Here is an 18,193-nt window from a genome sequence, read left to right as displayed (position 1 = left end):
TTCAGTCGCCTGTCTTACACTCATTTCTGCTGCAGGGGGACGTGTTTTACAGATCCCCCGGGCTCAAGCAGAGGATTCTGGGAGGTACTCGTGCGTGGCGATCAACGAAGCTGGAGAGGACTCCATCCAATACGATGTCAGGGTGCTGCGTGAGTAACAGCCTGTCCGGATGGCAGCACAGTTGGGTTCTTGGGGGGTGTTAATTGTAGAAACGACTGGGCCGCCCAGGGTCATGTGACACGGCTGGCCTGCGGGAGTGAGTACCTGGACAGATAACTGCTTGGAATAATAATTATGCAGACCGCTGGGCTGTCACACTTTGAAACAGGAAAGGACTTTATAATTAAGAGGCATCCTGTAAAAAAACACTGATCTGCTCACAGAAGACTGTTAAATCACTACAATTCTCCTTCCTGGAGTTTTTAAAGAATGTTTTATTACATATTTTTTCCATTTCCTCTCTGAGAAAAACAGAGAGTTGTCTTTGTATAGCTTGGGCAAAGGCTATTTGCAAAATCAGAATTAAATTAAATTAAATATAGGGGGTACCTGCAGTGAAATAGGTGCTTGTTATGGAGTGAGTAGTGAAATTTTGTGCTGTATCTCAGTTCCTCCTTCGATCAGAGGTGCCGATATGGACCTCCCTGAAGAGATAACCCTGCTGGTTAACAAAACGGCGGCGCTGGAGTGTCATGTGGATGGCCACCCCGCCCCAAAGATCACATGGCTCAAGGACAGCCAACCGCTGATCGCCAATGGCAACCACCAGCTGCTGACCAATGGGAGGACTCTGCAGGTGAACAGACCCCTCTTTCAAAGTCAAAGTCAACTTGGTCATTGTGTGCATGCACAATGAAATGATGTAGTAGACTGTCATAGTGCAAGAATCTCACAGAGTAATAATGTTAAACAGAACAGTACAATAGATGACATAACGTTAAAGAAACAATCCGACAATTATATTGTCCTTCCCACCTCTTGCTTGCTTTTCACATATGATCAATACAATCCCAATACGTTATTTCCTGTGCTTCTCACTACATAATGCTAGCAGATGAGACTCAGGGTTTGTACGATCTCTGAGCTGTTTTCTCGTTAGTGCTCAGGTTGCTGCAGAGGTAGTGATCCGAAAATGTGTAGGGTTGTGATTTCAGTGCCCTTTGTGCCCTTGGTGACCACATGGTCCTCAGAGCAATGTTTAAAGCCGTCCAATGGAAACCTGACGCCAACGCTAACACCTGCCCACCCTTAGGTGTTGAACGCCCGCATTACAGACACGGGCCGGTACACCTGCGTGGCCGAGAACGTGGCCGGCAGTGCGGAGAAGTCATTCAACCTTAACGTTCATGGTGAGTATAGTACAAATCCTTGGTAAGCCTCTTTGGTTGGTGGTGTTTTGTGTGCATGATCAACTGGCAACTGACCCCTGCCACCCAACCTCATCTCCAGTGCCCCCTTCCGTCATCGGAGTGGACTTTGAAAACTTGACGGTGGTGGTGAACAACTTCATCTCGTTGACCTGCGAGATCACCGGATTCCCACCGCCCACCCTCAGCTGGCTGAAGGACAGGGAGCCAGTCCAGGGAAACACCAATGCCCTCATTATGCCAGGTGACAATGACTCGCACTTCATTGGCATTGAGGAACAGACCCCGTGGCTGATAAATGAAATTGCAGTTCCTTTAATGTTTACCTACCAGCTGGGAATGTGAACCTCATCAGTTTCTTTGAGGTTTGTTCCAGTCCTGTTACCATTCCTCAGAAATCCTAATGCTGTCTCCCACTGCGTCCAGGGCATGAATGCATTCCAGAATTTTAGCCAAAACGTTATGTGCCTTATTTATAACATTTTATTTTAATAAATTACCCAGCTGTTTACATGGATACAATCCTAAACTCCTACTTCAAAGTAACTGCAGATGGACGGGTTTCTTAAAATGCTAAATAATGATGCCTTCATTCATCCACACATCCACCGTCCAGAATGGCTTATCTGATATGTGTTCATGGTAAGCCTGGAACCTGTTCCAGCAAGCGCAGGTCAAGGCCCAGGGGGCACCTTAGACAGGATGGCAGTTTATTGCAGGGAATAAACACATAGAATGAGCAGATTAGATTCTTAAATAATGGTCCAATGATGGAATCCCATTCAAGGTGTACGTATACCTTATGCCCTAAGCTATTTTAGATATGATTTAGAAAAGATATGTCATTCTGCAATAGACAGGGTAATGAGAATGAAAATTTACTATCTGAGATACATTCCAAGTCCCTCCACAAGATCTGCATTTTGAAGATTGATTGATGGATGGATGGATGAATGGATGGATGGATGGATGGATAATGACTTAACATAGTTTCTAATTCTAGGGGGGCGCATCCTGCAGCTCTTGCGAGCAAAGATATCTGATGGTGGGAAGTATCGTTGTGTGGCCATGAATCCTGCAGGAGAGGCCCAGAAGCTCATCTCCCTCATGGTCTTTGGTCAGTATCTGCTCCCCCCTGACTAGCCGCTGTGTCCCATCTGGAAAAAGACATAATTGTGTCATCAGGATTAAATCTGGATAAGCTCACAGTTGTTTGCTTAAGCTCTTCCCCTGGTGTGGTGAGATAGTGATCATTTCTCAAAAATGGTTCAGCAGCATTGGTGGAATTCTGGTCATTCCAAATAGGCATGTGAGGAAAGGGGGTCTTGTAGACGAATCCCATAACATTTCCGACAATTTAAGTGGTTTGTGGGCTCCGTTGCCTAGAGACATTGAAAACGTGCCATAGTTCTATGAATGGAATGGACCTTAAAAAAAACAAAACAAGAGTCCAACCCCTGAAAAAGTAGATGATTTACATCTCAGACTCAACATGGATTTTCTCCAAGGAGATTCTTCCAGCAGCTTGACCAGCGTCTTCCTTTCTTGTTCAGAGAGCTGCTCCTGTTGTTTCCAAGTTGCGAGAGTCATTCCTGCATTATCTGGGGCTGTCATCAGGCTTTTTCTGTGGGCTTGTCAGGAGAACATTTCCCTGGTTTACTCTCCCCAGTGCCCCCCAGCATCAGGGACAGCAGCGGCGAGCAGCCGGTACAGGTGAGCGTGAGGGTGGGGAACTCGGTGACTCTGGAGTGTGAGTCCAATGCTGTGCCACCGCCCACCATCACATGGTACAAGAACGGGAGGATGGTTACAGAGTCAGGGAACCTCCAGATCCTAGCAGGTGGACAGATGCTGGAGATCAAGGGTGCTGAGGTACATGGTGACACGCGATCCTTCTGCTTCTTTGTTCATTATAATGTACACTGTGGTAATCATTGTGCATGAAAGAGTAGGTATTACGATGCACTTCTTGAACATGGCCAACAAAGCATCTAGAATCTTCAGTGTTGACCCTGCTCATTGACGCTCATTGACTGGCGGACCTTCTGCCCTGTAGGTATCTGACACGGGCCAATACGTCTGCAAGGCTGTTAATGTCGCAGGGCAGGTGGACAAGAACTTTCATTTGAACATTTATGGTAAGAGGTCCTCAGCAGACATCGTCTTTTGTACAAATACAATGTAATATTTGCTTACCTCCCTGTAGACCAAAGCAACGTACAACACTGAAGAATAAAAATTAGCAATAACAGAACAGTGAACAGTGACATACATACAATTAATTTTTAATTCAAGCGTTTTAACAAAAATATATTAGCTGTTTAGATGTCACAGCCGTTAGTATACTTAATTTGTAAGGACTCATTGGCAATTGACCTACAAGCTGTTTCATAGCCAGGTGTGAGCTCTTTTGTCGTAATTTTATTAACAATTAAACAGGTAAACGGTACGGACTGCTGCTGTGAACCCTCAATTTGAGAGCCATAGAGTTGTCAGTGCATGTGAAGCAGACCATCATTATGCTGAGAAAACAGAACAAACCCATCAGAGAGATAGCAGAAACATTAAGTCAATAGTCAAAAAAGAAGGAATATGCTTTGCTGAAGTCTGCAATCAAAAGACTACTTCATGAAAGTAAATACAGAGGGTTTACCATAAGGTGCTAACAACTGGTAAGCCTCAAGAAGGCCCGATTGAAGAACTTGCCTATTGTAATGTGGTTTGCACCATACCTTGTAAAAGCATTTCTATTGTGCAGTCCCACCCAGCATTGACCACCCTGAGGATGAGCGAGTGGTGGAGACCATTAGCAACCCCGTCACTTTTGTCTGTGATGCCTCTGGCATCCCCCCGCCCAGCCTCACCTGGTTGAAGAACGGCCGCCCCATAGGTGAGTGTTCTCAACCTGACCGAGATGCCCTCAGTGAGTTAACTCCGCCAACACATTGATTTAATATATTGATGCATCGAATGACTCCGCAGAGAACACAGAATCCCTGGAGTTGCACATTCTCTCGGGGGGGGGGAAACTCCAGATTGCTCGCTCGCAGCTGTCAGACAGTGCTAACTACACGTGCGTGGCATCCAACGTGGAAGGCAAAGCCCAGAAGAACTACCATCTCACCATCCAAGGTGGGGAAAGAGCTGAAAAAACTACAGGAAAGACATTAATGAGCGTGGTGGTAGATGTTGATGTTGATGTCACCTGCCGTATCTTTTTCTAGTTCCTCCCAGCATCGCAGGCTCAGAGCTGCCCAGTGAGGTCAGCGTGCTGCTGAATGAGAGCATCCAGCTGATCTGCCGTGCACAGGGGGCCCCGGTCCCCACCATTAAGTGGCTGAAGGACGGCAAGCCGTTAAGCACCGCAGGGATCCAGAGCATCAGGTGGGCCCCTGGGCCAGGAGATTGCAAAAACATGACAACTATGTTTGGAGAGGTTCTGATCCAAATTTCTCTGCAGGATCAGCCCAGATGGCAGTACCTTGCGCATCATCAGAGCACTCCCTGGGGATAGCGGGAAGTACACCTGTGTTGCAACCAACGCCGCCGGAGAGGAGGACAGGATATTCAGTCTCAACGTGTTTGGTGAGTAAAGATGTTAAGTTTCCTTCAGCCTGTCCTTGTGGACATCCGAGTTCTGTTCGATAGATGATCTGAATACCACAGCTTAGACAAACGTAACTCATTTGGATGATATATTAAAGTCTTTCATTTGCAGAGAAAAAGAATTTTGTATTGCTACTTATAACACAGCTGAATAACCAGAGTATTTTGAAAAGAAGTATTTTTTGGAGGAGTATGGTAGAGGTAATGTAGATTTCACTTTCAAAACTTTGCAACTTTTGGTTATTAATTAGCGTTTATTCCCTTTGTAACTCATTGTGAGCCATTATGTAATTATGTTTGCAATTAAGTATTTGACCATTAAATTAGAGGCAGAAGTAGACCTGAAATATATTAAGTAAGGAGACCTAATATTGAGTTGCTGAGTCAGCAGAATCCTGCAGTCCTGTAGGCTGGGTTCTGCTCACACCCTGGCATTAAAAATTGGTAACTGTACAGGATTATGTTTTGCTGTCTGAGGGGATTGTTGTCGAGGGTGACCCAGAGACGTGAATAGCTGATTGGCTGAAGGCTGTGCCTCCTGAATGGTGTCTCCACAGTGCCGCCTGTGATCCAGGGGAACAGCGACCAAGCCCAGCTGCTGACCACAGTCCTGGACAACTCCATCAGCATCGAGTGTGTGGCCACCGGCTCCCCTCCCCCCCAGCTGAACTGGCTGAAAAATGGCCTCCCCCTTCCTGTCTCCTCCCAGATCCGCCTGCTGTCTGCTGGACAGATACTCCGGTTAGTTGTGATAACTGGTCACATGACGTATATTCTACATATGGTCCATGTGATCTGTATATCTCCTATAGAGATAATATTCATATGTGGCTTCCTAACTTTTTATAATTTTTTTTGGAGCAATTCAGTTTCCTCAAGGCGCTTTACCTGAGTGTGTTGTAGTACGTTACTAATCCCCCCCGGACTTGCTAACATTAAAGAAAAAGAAAGAGCGAACTTGCTTGCTAAAAGCAAAGTGTAAACTGTGGTCAAGGTCAAAGCCATTTGACTCCAAAGTGAGTTTTACATGCTTACTATTCCCATCAGTGATTCTAGGTGCCAGCCTGTGTCAGTTGGCAGATTGAGAGCTGCACTCACAAGGTTACATATCATTGATTTTGGCATCTTTCATTCCCTATTAAAAAAAACCTTTGCGTGGTGAATTGTTTGAGGAACCCTTATTCAAATGAGACTGAAGAACACAGAAATTGCAATGGACTGACACGAGTGGTCTACTCATGGTTAGGATTTCCAGAAGCCAGGTGTCTGACAGAGGCACCTACACCTGTGTGGCCTCCAACCGAGCAGGCGTGGACAGCCGGCATTACGGCCTGGAGGTGTACGGTGAGCCCCACCCTCACTGATAATAATGTGACGATGTTTGACAAGTCATCTTTTGACACTACTTTTATTGACAATAATATCTTTTGTTTTATACGTCCGCAACTAGTGCTGTAAAAACACAAATCAGTTCTAGTTAATTTATGGTTCCTTGAAAACCTGCACATGTTTCCACTTGCAAATTCATTTGTTGCAAAGAGATTTCTGTGAGTTATTGCACACTCTTACATTAACCAGTTTGCTTATTAAGTCACCATGAGGGTTTATCTGTGTTTGCCAGATGCAAAATTTTATATTTTCAGCAGAACTTATTTTCTTTAGTCTTGAAAGCCATCTTCAGACCCAGAGCAAGTGTCTACTGTATGTATTACTGTATGTATTAGCGTTTAACAATGTTAACGTCCGTCGGTCTTGCTAACCTATTGGCTTGCTTTTCCCTGGCCGTCAGTCCCGCCCAACCTGGACAACGCAGGTGGCAGTGAGGATGTGACTGTGGTCAGCGGCCATCAGGTGGTGCTTCTCTGCATCGCGGATGGCACGCCCACCCCCTCCCTCTCCTGGCTGAAGGATGGCACCCACCTGCACCCAGGCCCCCACGTGGCCCTCCTCAACCTGGGCACGACCATGCAGATCCAGCAGGCCGACCTGGGTGACACAGGCCGCTACACCTGCGTGGCCACCAATGAGGCCGGCGAGGCCCGGAAATACTTCAACCTCAAAGTCCTAGGTACGAGATCACCCTGACACGCCAGAGACAGCTGATAGGTGAACGACCTGAGCTTCAGATTCCAGAACCTGCGTAGGTCATAGGTCAGCCAAATCCCTGACCTATTTGAAGTAGAGTATTTTGGTGAATCACGCCACACGTCCTGAAGTGAAACCACCTGAAACCAGCGTAACTGCCGATTAAAGCTGACAGTCGGCACTCTTTTATTTTTGATAATATGGCCTTTATTGTACAGAATCATGAGTTTGTAGATAGAAGGGCTCTTTTGGAACATGAATGAGACATTCACAGAGGATTTAAGAAGTTTTGAATCACCATACTAAAGCACACACTCAAAAATAACACACTTATTCACCTCACAAATTCCACATTAGCTGCCCGCAAAGCATCTATCTACTCTGGCTTAAGTGTCACTGTACATAAATGGTGTATTAGTGAAGTAATTCCTTGCTCGGAAATGAAATGGGATAAATAAGGCACGTAGCATTTTGGCAAAAATTCTGGAAGACGCTCAAGCCGTGGGAGAAACAGGAGACAGCATTAAGACTTCCGAGCAGTGATAATTGGGCAGGAACAAGCTTCAAAGAAAAACTAATTTAGAACTGATGGGGTTTGTATAAATCATGGTGTGTGGTTCTGTGGGTTAGGCCTCAGCTCAAAGGCGTCAGTTCAAATCCCATGCTTGGCGGAGTGATGTCACTGTTGGGCCCTGAGCAATGCCCTGAATCCCTGTTGCTCTCGGGATTGGCTAACTCTGCTTTCCCAGTTGTACATCGCTTTGGATAAAAAAACATCATAATTACGTAAAAGAAATATTATGTCTGAGCTAAGCCTGGTATATAATGGCGAAATTTAGCGTGGGCCACCCCGAAATATCGGTGCTTTTGAAAAAATCCATAAAAATACTGTATATCACAGTATGATATATGGACGACATGAAAAACTGGATACTGCTCAAGTCTGGTCTGAACATAATTTTTTTTCACCCAGAACCCCCAAGGATCAATGGTTCAGGGGTTCCCGTCGAGGTGTCTGTGGTGGTGAACAACGCATTGGAGCTACATTGCATGGCCACAGGCAGCCCCGTTCCCTCCCTCACCTGGATGAAGGATGGTCGACCCCTGCTTGAGACCGATGGTGTCCGTGTCCTGAGAGGGGGGGAGGTGCTGAGGGTGGCCTCAGTCCAGGTACGCCCTGCTGTCACGTAGCGGGACGCTCCAGAACAATGCCCGGATGCCTTCCAATACAAGCACAGGTGTTCCTTTCTCCCACAGGTGGAGGATACAGGACGGTACAGCTGTTTGGCCACCAGTCCTGCTGGCGATGACGACAAAGAGTTCCTGGTGCGAGTCCATGGTGTGTCCGAAATTTAATTTCCATTGTCCCGTTCCGGTAGTATTCCGGTTTTGCTGGTGAAGCCAGGTCTTGCGATGATGCTGGTATTGAACTGTCCTGTGTTGGTGTTCTAGTTCCTCCGAACATTGTGGGGGAGAGAAGCCCCCAGGAGGTGTCTGTGCTACAGAACCGACAGGTGACCCTGGAGTGCAAGTCAGATGCGGTGCCACCCCCAACGCTAACCTGGCTAAAAAGTGGGAAGTCTCTACTGGTGAGCCCCCCTGTGAGACAAACGTCAAAGAGTAGATGTCGAAAAAACGTTGCTGTTGAGAAATCAATCATGGTTGGTGAACATGCTCATTTTTAATTTATTGAGAGCGACAATGAGAAATAGCAAGTATGTTTTTTCATTCGGTAGATCAGTATGTTTTTGTGTCTTTATGTCACCACCAAGAGGATGGTTTATGGCTGTGTGGGTTAAGACTCTGTACTTTTGATCAGAATATTGCATGTTCAAATTCTGTGGCTGACAGACTGATTTCAGCATTTGGTCCTTGAGCCAAGGATCCTAGTTGCTCTAGGGAATGACTGACTCTGCTTCCTTAATTTTTTTGTTATGTTGGATGAAAGCTTCTGCTAAATATATAAGCCATCTTTGAAACCATTTAGTCCCCTGAAGTAGTTTGGTCTCCTTAGGCCTCTCCACGTGTTCGGATCCTGTCCAATGGCCGCTACCTCCAGATCAACAACGCGGAGCTAAGCGATGGGGCGCAGTACACTTGCGTCGCCAGCAACATCGCGGGGAACACAACACGGGAGTTCAACTTGGTGGTGAACGGTAATGCACCTAGAATAAAACTGTATATTTAGTGTGGTCCGATATTATACCTGGTATATATTTCCATATGTTGCTCATTGATTTGATGTTTCTGTGAATGTGTTTGGCTCCAAGTCCCCCCCACCATCCAGGAGGGCGCTCTAACCATGTCTGTCAAGGTTGGCCAGCCTGCGGTGCTGGAGTGTAATGCCAGCGGGGTACCAACCCCACGCATTACATGGAGGAAGCATGGTGCTGTCTTGGCGGGACATAATCCCAGGTAATCTCGCAACAACCTGTTGGGTTGTCAACACCTGCATGTCTCGTCTATTCTGTCTCTGTGGTTACTCAATGGGTAGCCCTACATCGCTAGGGAATGTGGAGTTTCTCCAGGAATGAAAGGCATGTGGTTTAGGTGAATAGGTGACTCTAATTTGGTCATAGTGTATGAGCGTGTGTCCTGACATAGACTGGCCTTCCATCTAAGGTGTTCCCAACCTTGTGTCATGTGCTTCCTGAGATAGTCCTCTAGATTCACTCTATGCTCTAGGTAACCATAGCTTTATAAAAGCAGTTATGAGTTCCTCTACACAATCGTTCTGTTTCTTGGATCTTGCTGTACCCAGTGAATGTTTTCAAATGAAGCCCATACTCAAGATTCCATTGTCGAGATGATGACCTTTCAGTTTTGGTCTACGCAGGTACATGCTTGCGGATAATGGGTCACTTCACATCCACTCGGCTCAGGTGACAGACACAGGGCGGTACTTGTGCATGGCCACAAACCAGGCAGGAACACAGCGCAAAAGGGTTGACCTGCAGGTTTATGGTGAGTCAAGGGGTTTCCCCTCCAAGATAACACATAATATTATCAACCGCCCAGAACTAGTCCCTGGCACTGAGTGACTGCTATTTTGTGATGTACGATTGACCACAGTACCTCCGAGCATTGCCCAAGGTCCCACTAACATCACGGTGACCGTCAACGTCCAGACCACGCTGTCCTGCGAGGCCACGGGAATCCCTAAACCCACCGTCACTTGGAAGAAGAATGGCCGGCTACTCAACACTGACCAGAACCAGAATATGTACAGGTTGATCATTTTTATTTTAAGTACCTACATATAGAGTCCTGGCATTAAACGAAGATTCGCACCTTCATCAGACTGACCTGTCTGTGTTTTGGTCCCCAGGATACTGTCATCAGGATCTCTTGTTGTCATAGCACCCACTGTAGAGGACACTGCTGTCTATGAATGTGTTGTGTCCAATGATGCTGGGTTGGATGAGAGGGTTATCAGTCTAACCGTGCAAGGTAAGGAACTAGTGATCTTTTGAATTCGATATGCCCCTATTGTAATTCAGAAGTGTATCAGATCATTATTAGGCTTTGTGTTCTGTGTGGATTCCTTGCTTACTCCTACTGTGTGTTGGTAACAGTACCTCCCTCTATCGCTGATGAGGCCACTGAGCTGGTGGTGACTCGGCTGTCCCCAGTGGTCATCAGCTGCACTGCGTTGGGAGTCCCAGAACCCATACTGTTCTGGAGCAAGGATGGGATCAGGCTCCCAAAACAGGGTGCAGACTTCAGGATCCTCCCCACAGGTGAAGCGCAGTCTTGCACTTTCATATCTCTCATTAGTGACAATGGTTCTTTTGAGATGATGGTGACCAACTGATATACTTCCTCTCTAGGCCCAGTAGAGATCGCTGCCGCTGAGCTGGGTCACACTGGCCGATATTCCTGCACAGCCAAAAACGCAGCAGGGACCGCTCACAGACATGTGCAGCTCACTGTTTTGGGTGGGTGCTTGTTCTATTTACACTGGTCTCTCTGCAGTATGAAAAGTACGCTGTCCTTAAGAAGCCCAGTTCCACTTCTAACAGTCTCTTTCTTACATCCAGATCCTCCAGTGATACAGGCTCACCCTTCTACCCTGGATGTCATTCTCAACAATCCCATCACCCTCCCATGCAGAGCAGTGGGGTCCCCCAGACCCTCCATCACCTGGCAGAAAGAAGGCATCAGCATCCTCACCACAGGTCAGGATAAGATGACTTAGCTCTAGGGAAGAGCACTGTGGACTTGGGGACATTCAGGCTACAAGAGAAAGAGCTTGTCTTAAGCAAAGGCTGTATTTTCCAGGTGGTGGTGTCACCATACTGCCCAATGGTGACCTGCAGATTACACGGGCAAAAGTGGATGATTCCGGAACATACATGTGCGTAGCTCAAAACCCTGCCGGTACTGCACTAGGCAAGACCAAACTGAAAGTGCAAGGTACGTTTCATGAGGTTATATTCTGCAGTGTAGTGTACAAGTGTATGTATTGTCCATATGGTTTGAGCTGTTAGAATCCCTGTTTGATCAGTTGGTCTCTCTTGTTTCCCTCTTCAGTCCCTCCCGTTATTTCCTCTCAGATAAAGAGTTACGTCGTGGCCTTGGATGCCTCCATCACACTTCTATGCCAGGCAGAGGGACACCCATCACCGGAAGTCACCTGGCACAAAGATGGACAACTGGTGACAGAGTCTGTGCGCCAACGGGTCCTCAGTTCTGGGTCACTGCAGATTGCTTTTGCCCAGCCGAGTGATACGGGGCGGTACACCTGCACCGCCATCAATGTTGCTGGGTCCAGCAGTCTGGAGTTGAGCCTCACTGTCCACCGTGAGTCATTGCCTCAGGAATCTTTGGTTGTCCTGGACATTAGGTTTAGTCCTTAGGATGTTCTTTCTGAGTTATCAGACTGTTTGTCAGTCTTCACTCCTCCCATTAGTATTTGTTGTGTTAAGCTCCAAGTTCCTCGGAGTGACTTCCTGAATCCACCCCCCGCCAGTCCCTCCCTCCATCCGTAGCAGTGAGTCAGAGGTCTCCGTGGTTGAGAACACGCCGGCCAAGCTGACTTGCCTCGCAGACGGAGTACCCCAGCCTCAAGTCTCTTGGGAGAAAGAAGGCAAGCCCTTCACTGACAACATTGGGCTGTACACCATTCTGCCTACAGGAGAGCTTCTTATTCACATCACCCAGGTGAGTCATGCAATGGCCCCTGTGTTTCTCAGGTGGAATAATGATTTGAGAAAACCAAAGCAGATTTAATTACAATTTTCTTCATCTGCCTGACTCTTTCTAGCCCGAGGATTCTGGGAGTTACACCTGCACAGCTATCAACCGCTTGGGTCAGGACAGCAGGACAGTAACCCTTTCTGTCCACACCCACCCAGCCTTCACAGAATTGCTGGGAGATATATCGCTGAATAAGGGAGAGCGCCTCCTGCTGAGCTGTGGAGTTACCGGACTTCCCCTTCCCAAGATTACATGGGCATTCAACAACAACATAATTCCTGGTATTTACAACTGTTTATGCCATGAAGAAAACTCCTACATGCCAGCCTCAGCCACAGTAACCTGTAGCCGCTTGCTCTTTCCTAGCTCAGTACGACCATGTGAATGGGCACAGTGAGCTGGTCATTGAACGGGTGAGCAAAGACGACGCAGGCACCTACTCCTGCACTGCTGAGAACAGTGTGGGCTCAGTAAAGTCTCTTGGCTTTGTCTCTGTCAAAGGTAAGATGGGACCTTCCCTGTGGTGAAGCTGGTCTTCGTGATTGATGAGCAAGCTTGTGTTGAAATGATTCTCGTGTTTGTGTCCAGAGCCGCCGATCTTCGATGGAGATTTTCACTCCAACCGGATCGAGCCTCTGGGGGGCAACGCCATCCTGAACTGTGAGGTGAGGGGAGATCCACTGCCAACCATACAATGGAGCAAACAGGGCATCAACATCCAGATCAGCAACCGCATCCGGCAGCTGGACAACGGCTCTCTGGCCATCTATGGCACTGTGGTAAGGCGTTGTCCCATAATGCACCTGTCTGGAGAAACTCCATATCTCCATATCTCTGCATGTCTGATATATCACATAATTAAATAACAGTTGGTTCTTTTAAGAAGTAATAAGCAGAGCAACTTCAGTTTTTTTTATTCTGGTGTGTGTATTTCAGCAGATTTTTAAAAATTCCCAGCTAGCAGTTAAGATATTTATTACCTTTTCAAGTTACCAATGTTTAATGTGAAACAAAATTTGGAACCTGGGTAGAGCAGGGGAGTGCTCGTTAATATTTTGGAGGTGTTTGGTAAGGTATATATTAAATTAATTTAAATTCTTACAGTTTATCAGATGCATAAGTTCTGCTCTTTGAAGACATTCAAGGCCTGTTCTCTCTTGTAGTACAGTTGTCCTTGTATCATGTGAAACTCTGGAGATAAAGTGAAATGGTTACGTTTGCATTGTCAGAATGAAGACGCAGGAATCTATCTGTGTGTCGCTACCAATGACGCTGGAGTGGTGGAGCGTAGTGTCACGCTGACCCTGCAGAGTGAGTCTCTCTGTGAACAATGGATCTTTAGATGTAACCATTAGATAAAAACCTGGTGCAGCTGCTTATGCATTAAGTTAATTCAAAGCAACTTAGTGTTTAGTTGTGATTGTACCTTCATACTAAAGAGGAGTACAGCAGTGTACCTTGTTATGAACCACACACACTATACTGTATATAACCTGGAGAAAACCTACACACCTCCATTTTGGTTCACTCCTTTGCACACTAGGGGGCGGTGTGGGCTCAGGGGGTTGAGCCAGTGTGCTGTGGTTGGAAGGTCGCTGGTTTGAGACCAGCCTTGGCAGAATAGTCACATGTCCGTGGCCCCTTGAAGGCCCTTAACCCCTGAAAAGAGAATTTCCCTGCAGGGATCAATAAAATATTTTTATTATTGTACCGGTTTTGGGGAATAGATGTGATGAGATGGGAACAGTTTACAAATATTTTAACCCCCTCCCCCCTCCCCCAGGTCCCCCAACAATCACAGTGGAGCCAGTTGAGACAGTGGTGGATGCTGGCACCACAGTGCTGCTCAACTGCCAAGCAGAAGGGGAGCCTACTCCCACCATAGAGTGGGCCCGGGAAGGGCGCCCCCTGCTGGCAAACGAGCGCGCTACTGTACTGTCCAACGGCTCCCTGCGCCTGGTGGGAGCACAGCAGGAGGACACTGCTGAGTATGAGTGCGTGGCCAGGAACTTGATGGGCTCTGTGCTGGTCAGGGTTCCGCTTACTGTACGGGGTGAGTTGGTCGCTGGCCTTTTCCCCCACTGTCCTAAAGCCCTCCACCTCCTTGCACTTTTCTGTCATATTAAAACACTGCTGGTTGATTTTTCAGTGCATGGGGGCTTCTCAGAGTGGATGAATTGGGGTCCCTGCAGTGTCAGCTGTGGGCTGGGCACCCAGAGGAGGCTGCGTCAATGCAATAACCCCATGCCTGCGAATGGGGGGCGCCACTGTGCCGGACCTGAGACGGACACCCGCCCCTGCCAGGGAAACCCCTGTCCAGGTGAGTCCGTTTACAAATAGCGGAACGTGCACTTTTGGGCTACAGACGGCCGCGTGGTAGCTTGTGTTCATACTATGTTGGGCTGCAGATGCGGACGACATACATATAGCAGTGATGTTCCACCAGACCAGCAGAGGGCAGATGTTTCACAATAAACGCAAATACAAGCAGTGTAGTGAAACTGGTAAACTTTTATGAACACTTTAGAAGCTATTAGTCAAGGCTTGGGCGGTATTACGGTAATAAGGCCATACCATAGTATTTTGAAATCCTTACCACGGCCTCAGCATGACCCTGTACCCTCAGCAAATTGTATCGCCAAGATTTCAAAATGCCAGAATAGTGCTGCTTTTTAAAATATCGTATATCTCGGCATCATGTCTGTACATTGTGAAAACCTCTGACTCCGGCACCTCCGACTCTCCTCATGCAGCAGCTCACCGTAACTACTACAACAATAACAGCTACAGTATATAACTGCTGATCTATGAAAGTCCACGCTGCCACCTACTGGAAATACCTAATCAGTTATCTTGCACATGTGTGGTCGATGCACATGGATGTGTGAGGTTTTCACTAGACATAAGAATCTGGGCTACATGCACACTGACCGCAGCCAACCCCGATGACGAAATTTACGTCACGTCCCCTCATCCGAAAGCAAAAGCGCACGTGGAAATGTGAAGTACGAATTGGCCTTCAGTAACTTACAACAGTGCACACCCAGCTTAGAGATGAAAAACTTGTATTATAGCGAATAGTGTTTTTTAAATTATTATATTTTTCCAGGGATACTATGACCCTTTTTCAAGAGTAGGGACTTTTGAAGTGAACTTTTGGTTTATTTTGTCATGCTGTCAAAGAGATTATTGTAAAAAAAATATAAGAGAGGTTAATAATGTTATCACTGGTGTTGTTGGTGTGTGAAGTGGACGGGAGCTGGTCAGAATGGACGGCTTGGGAGGAGTGCTCTCGCACCTGTGGCCAGGGGAACAGGACAAGGGTGCGCACGTGCAGCAGCCCCCCGCATCAGCATGGGGGGCGCCCCTGCGATGGGAGGGCAGTAGAGGCCGTCGTGTGCAGCATCAGACCCTGCCCTGGTATGTGGCCTGCAGTATTGCCAGTGGCACTTGAAGGACTACGTCGATCCTCATTCGTTTGCTTTGACCTGGCGCCGTGGTAACATGGCGCCGTGGTAGCTGATTAAGTCTCCTGTGTTCCAGTGGCTGGTAATTGGGGCGTCTGGTTGCCCTGGAGCCCATGCAGTGAAACGTGTGGTGAGGGAGTGCAGACGCGGATGAGGTTGTGCAACAGCCCGCCCCCCTCGTTCGACGGGCCGAAGTGCGAGGGGCCGGACTTGCAGACGCAGGTGTGCAAGGAGAGGCCCTGCCCAGGTAAGCGAGGCCCCCAGCATTGACCCCGCCCCCTCCATACTCCACCGAAGGGTATGGCGGCAGTAACTCTGGCCTTCTGGGTGCCCCGTGCAGTCAATGGGAAGTGGTCAGCCTGGGTCAGCTGGGGACTGTGCAGCGTGTCCTGTGGAGGCGGGACCCGGCAGAGGACGCGCTCCTGTGACAGCCCCACCCCCCAGCACGGAGGACGCCAGTGTGAGGGGAGCGACGTCCACATTGACTTCTGCAACAGTGAACCATGTCCTAGTAAGTGCCCCCCCCCTCCCCATGGCCTTCAGAACCATGTCTGTACTTGAGAATGTCACCATTCTGTTGGTATTCCTGAAGTCACCCCCACTCATGTGCCTCTCCAGTTCATGGTAACTGGGGCCCGTGGAGCAGCTGGGGCAGCTGCAGCCGGACATGCAATGGCGGCCAAATGCGTAGATATCGCACCTGCGACAACCCTAGACCCGTGAGCGGGGGCAGAGCCTGCGCCGGGGCAGATACACAGATACAGAGGTGTAATGCTGCAAACTGCCCAGGTGAGGTTGCTGTGGTCCTGCCCTCCCCAACACTGCATGCAAATATATTTTATTTAACATAGACCAGAATAATACTTAAGTCCATCCATTAGGTAGTGATATATTCTTTAACACATCTGAAGTTTGATGTGTATAAAAATGAAATATTTTTGAGAAAAGGGAAGAGAACTTTATTCCAGTTGAAATAAAAATGACTACATAAATCCTGTTGAATTTAGCTTAGCAATAAAATCAAACTAAAAGCCATTTAAGTGATGGTTCCCAGATTCAGCAGGAGGAAGCAAACCTTAATGGTAGCATGGGTGATACTGTAACCTTTAGAGTGTTTTATTCTCATGAATGCTTCAGTATAATTTACACTTAATACCTTTGAAAGGCGCTTTAGACATTATTAGATTTTGAATGCAATTTCAGGCACGAACTTGAGGTGAATTTGTTTATGAGCCTTAGAAGCACTTAAGAAGCAGTGCTGGCTTGTTTTTGTGGTCATTAGTGGACGGGAACTGGGGCCCATGGCAGCCATGGGGGGAGTGCTCATCGTCATGTGGCGGAGGGGAGCAAACCCGGCTTCGACTTTGCAACAGCCCCCCTCCCACAAAGGGGGGGAGGTCCTGCCCAGGCGACTCCTCTCAGCTGTCGAGGTGTAACTCCCAGGCCTGCCCAGGTACTCCCTTCTCAGTCTTCTCACCAGACAACCCTGCCTTTGTAACATCACATATCCAGTATATTACGATGTATTGTTGGTTAAGCAGAAATCTGAATTTGTGTAAATATGAATAACTATCTCATTCCTAATGTGAGTTCAGGTGGACCCCAGCGTGCCAGGGGAAGCATCATCGGACACATAAACGATATGGAATTTGGAATCTCCATCATCAATGCGACTATTTCCGATAGCACAGAACATGGAGGCAGAGTTGTACAGGCTACCATTTCTAATGTGCCAAGGAGTCTTGGTGAGTCATGGAGATGCTGTGACTCATTAATCTGAAGCATTAACTAGGTTGTCCTTGGTGGACCTTGCCTGCTTTACCAAAATAAACTGTCCCAGCACATTCTTCCTACTTTGTTGTGTAAGGATCTTAATATGACGGTTAATCATTGTTCTAGGTGATTTTGGGCTTCTGAGGTAGAACATGGCTTTAATGTTACATTTCCTCCCCAACACATGAAAGTATGTATTTTTTCGATTGTGGTACGACAACTCCTTGATTTCTCTGCTCCTAGGGCCTGCAATGAGGAAGCTCATCTCCATCCTAAATCCCATCTACTGGACTACTGCAATGGAGGTAGATGAAGCTGTCAATGGATTCACCCTCACAGGTGGGATCTTCAGAAGGGAGACTCAGGTGGAGTTTGCCACAGGTAAGGGAACCTAAATCCTAGACTACATTTTCCCGTTTTTTATCAGTTGACTTTCAAGTGCTGACTTTTATCATTTATTTTTTACCAGGTGAAATCCTAAGAATGACTCACGTCGCCAGAGGACTTGACAATGATGGGGCCTTATTATTAGACATTGTACTTAATGGGCACATTTTACAACTGCCACCAAATGCTGAAATTGATGTCAAGGTAACAACTATGTTGAATTTCCCAACTTTGGGTCCTTACCCTTAACAAAAATGAATTCAAATTGAGTTTCATGGTGATCATCATCTGAAAATGGATGTGTCATAA

At 47.3% G+C, this 18,193-nt stretch overlaps 1 protein-coding gene across 1 annotated transcript in view; it reads left to right on the top strand.

Annotated features, from left to right (window-relative positions):
- Positions 1-18,193, top strand: part of hmcn1 (hemicentin 1) — a 103,967-nt gene that overhangs the window by 78,110 nt on the left and 7,664 nt on the right. Inside the window, exons 58-99 of the mRNA XM_072699844.1 lie at positions 36-149; positions 609-796; positions 1,253-1,349; positions 1,450-1,611; positions 2,371-2,484; positions 3,037-3,239; positions 3,424-3,505; positions 4,126-4,257; positions 4,350-4,499; positions 4,592-4,751; positions 4,828-4,952; positions 5,531-5,714; positions 6,220-6,317; positions 6,763-7,041; positions 8,032-8,228; positions 8,316-8,397; positions 8,511-8,647; positions 9,073-9,214; positions 9,329-9,473; positions 9,895-10,022; positions 10,131-10,287; positions 10,387-10,508; positions 10,634-10,798; positions 10,889-10,996; positions 11,099-11,236; positions 11,340-11,474; positions 11,592-11,861; positions 12,031-12,221; positions 12,325-12,538; positions 12,624-12,758; positions 12,846-13,036; positions 13,487-13,568; positions 14,041-14,310; positions 14,407-14,577; positions 15,507-15,677; positions 15,801-15,971; positions 16,065-16,235; positions 16,343-16,513; positions 17,007-17,177; positions 17,320-17,469; positions 17,741-17,878; positions 17,967-18,088. Of these exons, the coding sequence (XP_072555945.1) occupies positions 36-149; positions 609-796; positions 1,253-1,349; positions 1,450-1,611; positions 2,371-2,484; positions 3,037-3,239; positions 3,424-3,505; positions 4,126-4,257; positions 4,350-4,499; positions 4,592-4,751; positions 4,828-4,952; positions 5,531-5,714; positions 6,220-6,317; positions 6,763-7,041; positions 8,032-8,228; positions 8,316-8,397; positions 8,511-8,647; positions 9,073-9,214; positions 9,329-9,473; positions 9,895-10,022; positions 10,131-10,287; positions 10,387-10,508; positions 10,634-10,798; positions 10,889-10,996; positions 11,099-11,236; positions 11,340-11,474; positions 11,592-11,861; positions 12,031-12,221; positions 12,325-12,538; positions 12,624-12,758; positions 12,846-13,036; positions 13,487-13,568; positions 14,041-14,310; positions 14,407-14,577; positions 15,507-15,677; positions 15,801-15,971; positions 16,065-16,235; positions 16,343-16,513; positions 17,007-17,177; positions 17,320-17,469; positions 17,741-17,878; positions 17,967-18,088 (6,533 nt within the window). The remainder of the gene's footprint in view (positions 1-35; positions 150-608; positions 797-1,252; positions 1,350-1,449; positions 1,612-2,370; positions 2,485-3,036; positions 3,240-3,423; positions 3,506-4,125; positions 4,258-4,349; positions 4,500-4,591; positions 4,752-4,827; positions 4,953-5,530; positions 5,715-6,219; positions 6,318-6,762; positions 7,042-8,031; positions 8,229-8,315; positions 8,398-8,510; positions 8,648-9,072; positions 9,215-9,328; positions 9,474-9,894; positions 10,023-10,130; positions 10,288-10,386; positions 10,509-10,633; positions 10,799-10,888; positions 10,997-11,098; positions 11,237-11,339; positions 11,475-11,591; positions 11,862-12,030; positions 12,222-12,324; positions 12,539-12,623; positions 12,759-12,845; positions 13,037-13,486; positions 13,569-14,040; positions 14,311-14,406; positions 14,578-15,506; positions 15,678-15,800; positions 15,972-16,064; positions 16,236-16,342; positions 16,514-17,006; positions 17,178-17,319; positions 17,470-17,740; positions 17,879-17,966; positions 18,089-18,193) is intronic.

This window comes from Paramormyrops kingsleyae, chromosome 15 (assembly GCF_048594095.1).
Source record: "Paramormyrops kingsleyae isolate MSU_618 chromosome 15, PKINGS_0.4, whole genome shotgun sequence".
Classification (NCBI taxonomy): Eukaryota; Metazoa; Chordata; class Actinopteri; order Osteoglossiformes; family Mormyridae; genus Paramormyrops; species Paramormyrops kingsleyae.
This window is presented reverse-complemented; position numbering and strand designations above follow the sequence as displayed.